The sequence below is a fragment of the Tachysurus fulvidraco genome, chromosome 15 (assembly GCF_022655615.1).
Source record: "Tachysurus fulvidraco isolate hzauxx_2018 chromosome 15, HZAU_PFXX_2.0, whole genome shotgun sequence".
Classification (NCBI taxonomy): domain Eukaryota; kingdom Metazoa; phylum Chordata; class Actinopteri; order Siluriformes; family Bagridae; genus Tachysurus; species Tachysurus fulvidraco.
In genome coordinates this window covers 18,729,534-18,733,188 of record NC_062532.1, presented here as the reverse complement: position 1 = coordinate 18,733,188, position 3,655 = coordinate 18,729,534, and the positions used below count along the sequence as shown (strand labels likewise).

The 3,655-nt window shown below is 40.6% G+C and overlaps 1 protein-coding gene across 2 annotated transcripts in view; it reads left to right on the top strand.

Moving 5' to 3' along the window:
- The window catches only part of asic2 (acid-sensing (proton-gated) ion channel 2), a 597,673-nt gene extending 594,265 nt beyond the window's left edge, over positions 1-3,408 (top strand). For both annotated transcript variants that reach the window (XM_027161102.2, XM_027161101.2), the window contains one exon: positions 1,138-3,408. In XM_027161102.2, the coding sequence (XP_027016903.1) occupies positions 1,138-1,239 (102 nt within the window). In that variant the 3' untranslated portion in view covers positions 1,240-3,408. The remainder of the gene's footprint in view (positions 1-1,137) is intronic.
- The last annotated feature ends 247 nt before the right edge of the window (positions 3,409-3,655 follow it).

Genomic DNA, 3,655 nt, shown 5'->3' with positions numbered 1-3,655 from the left:
TATATATATATATATATATATATATATATATATATATATATAGAGAGAGAGAGAGAGAGAGAGAGAGAGAGGACAGAAACAGGAAGCAGCAAGGAGCCCTCAATGTCAGCGTGATTCACCACCAGTACGTCCAGTCCTTCCTTCCTTCGTTCCTGTGACTGTTTAATACTATTCCAGATTCGAATACGTTCACCTGCTGGTTATAATGATAAGGGCACATTCAGTAATCCTGCAAATGTTCAAACATTCAGCCACTCGATCTTCAGACGTTACGAGAATCCTGGGACGCATGGAGGGACTGATAATAATAAAAAAAAATTTAAAGAAAATGGGCTTTTAGAAGACGAACATTTACAGACACTTGAGCTTACAAGCCGTATAGCCAAGAATATGTTTGGATCGGTTACGAAATCTAATCACGTCTAACGGACACGATCATTAAAATGAGAATCTCAGACACAAGAAGGTGATTTCCTGGGGGCATAAAAAGCACAGAAAGAAAAGAAATTATGAGTAAAATTTTAGTTAAAAAAAATTTGTTTGTGTAAAAACAAAGTAATTAATGTATCATTTAATAAATGATTAATGTAAAAAGAAAAAAAAAAATATATATATATATATATATATAATTTTATAAATATATTTTTTACATTATTTAATAAGAATATACAATTAAATTATGATTAATAATAATGCTTATATATATATATATATTTTTTTTTAACTGCTTATGTAAAAACAGTACATTTTATTATAATTATTTATATATATATATATATATATATATATATATATATATATATATATATATATATATATAAAATTCTTTTTTTTTGGATACATTAATTTGAAAATTTGAAAAGAAACGAATAACACAATTTGAATAAATTCATAAACAAAAGAAAAACAAATCAACTTTTTTTTTCCAACGGAGACAAAAGGCCAGTTCCACACTTTATATGTTTGACTATAAAGAAGAGCTTAAAGCACTTGATCTTTCTAAAACCTGCTCTGGAATCGACTTGTGAATTAAGAGATGTTCGAAGATGCTAAGCTGTTGGGAGCGTCTTTACTAGAGTTGTGAAATCAGCGCATGTGTTTCATTATTAACACATGGATTATTCTTTATCTCCTCAGAGCACGTGTGATCCTGTAGTGAATCACTCGGAGACCATCAGCCACACAGTCAGTGTTCCTTTACAGACCACTCTGGGGACACTGGATGAGATCGCCTGCTGAGTGCGTTTCCCCTCCAGAGCAGCAGGAGGAGACACCGAATCCTCCTCACTGGCCACGATGCCAGGAACACGGTGTGAGGAAGACACACAAAAGAGACGAAGGAAAATGATTCGTGTTTCCTTTTCGCTTAAAACTGCTTCATTCTGTACAAAGAAACAAAGATGGCAGGACAAGTCCACTGACAAATCTCTCTCTCTCACACACACACAGACACACACACACACACACACACACACACACACACCCAAAACTTTTCCCCAAAGCTGTAACTGATGGACAAGAAGCGAGACACGTTTACTTCAGACTAGTGGGAGACTGGCTCAGGACACTGAAGTGTAAACGCGTCGTCCCTCTGCTCGGCTACCGTTTTAAAGTCTACTGCCAAAACATGAAGGACGTTCGGTGCAGAAGGACAAGAACCTTTGCATGTGTCAGATTCTCTCTCGTCTGTCTCTCTGAGCAAGTCGTTCCGCTTCAGTCATGTGTCTCTGCGTCCCATTACGTACCCGTAGGGATCTGTCCCAAACCCACGGCAGCAGGCTTTCCTTTACTGCTTTCACACACTCCTACCTGATGTGTGCCGCTGTCCCGGAAATCTGTACGGATCTGAGGGACGTTTGGGACGTCGTCTGGGTTTCCACCGGCCTTCGTATCGCCTGCAAGAGGAGAGAAGGAATAGAAAAGATGTAAACGGAAATGGTGTTTTGTTTAGCCTGAGATTAAGCCATAATTTTGTTTATCTTGAAGCTAAAGTGAATTTTTTGGTGTTTGTTCAGTGAACCGATGATCACGAATCTTCTTATATCAGCTCTTAATTTGCTGCTTTTTCATTTCTGCACATTTTCAACAACGGCAGTGAGCAGTAGGAGAGTGAGAGCGCTGTGACATGCCGAATACAGCATGTTTAAATCAAACCCCAGTGCGGTTACACTTACAGGAAGAGGACTCACCCCTCATCCACCCCTCATTCACCTCTTATTCAACCCCTAATCCACCCTTCATGCAACACCTCATCCACTCCTTATTCAACCCCTCATCTACCACTTATTCAACCCCTCATTCACCCCTCATCCATCCTTCATTTATCCCCTCATCCACCCCTATTTATCCCCATATTGACACTCTCATTCAACCCCTCATCCAAACCCTCATCCCTCATCCACCCATCATCCACCCCTCATCCACCCATCATTCACCCCTCATCCACCACTCATTCACCCCCTCATCCACCCCTCATTCACCCATCATCTACCCCTTATTCAAACCCTCATTCCTTAGCCACCCCTCATTCATCCCTTATTCACCCCTCATTCGCCCCCTCATCCACCCCTCATTTGCCCCCTCATCCACCTCCGCTTTACCCCCTTATTCAAAAGACACTGTAAATGTTTTGCTTTGATTGGCTCATATTTCTTCTCCATCTGCTTTTAGTTGCAACATGAAATACTACATAGGTGAGAAGGTGCAAATAAAAAAACAAAATCTGTCAGAAACATGAGAGAAAAAAACACACTCGCACCTCAGAGGAGAAGATATCCTGAATAAAGCCAAGTCTAATATTTCTCTAATAAATATACGACCATTGGCTCATTTCAAGCTTAAAATAATAATAATAATGTCTTTGCTGACGTCACTGCTTACAATATATATATATATAAAGTCAGAATAATCTGGGACTAGTTGAAATATTATAATAAAGAGAAATTAGTTGCCTGTATTCAAGATATGATCGTAGGAAACGAATGAAAACGTCAGCATTAACTTCTCCAACATCGCATCATGCTCGTCTCTGATTGGACGCGGCGGTCTTTACCTTCACAGGGCTGTAGACAGTCTGTTCCGGTGTGTTATCTAATCTAGTCAGACTAAAAGAATGAGCGGTAATAAAGTTCTTAGTTTTTATACTGAGTTCATTCAAGCAGTTTTTCACAACTCGAATCAAATAATGCAAAGATGGCGTCAATATCAAATGTCAAAAAATCGACACAAACCCAAATAAAACCATCAGTAGATTCATGTAGTATTTCCTCTCACTGTAAAGACACTTTCCGGCGCCGAGACCGACGTGCACCGCCACCGCCACGGCGAGCGTGTGATGTTTAATAAAACTGCGAGCTTTTCTGTTTGTTTTTCTGTGTCTGGATTTCTGTTGGGGGGGGGGGGGGGCACACGATGGCTGGCTTAGTTCGCCTCACACCTCCAGGGTTGGGGGTTCGATTCCCGCCTCCGCCTTGTGTGTGTGGAGTTTGCATGTTCTCCCCGTGCCTCGGGGGTTTCCTCCGGGTACTCCGGTTTCCTCCCACAGGCCAAAGACATGCATGGTAGGTTGATTGGCATCTCTGGAAAATTGTCCATAGTGTGTGTGTGTGTGTGTGTGAATGAGAGTGTGTGTGCCCTGTGATGGGTTGGCACTCCG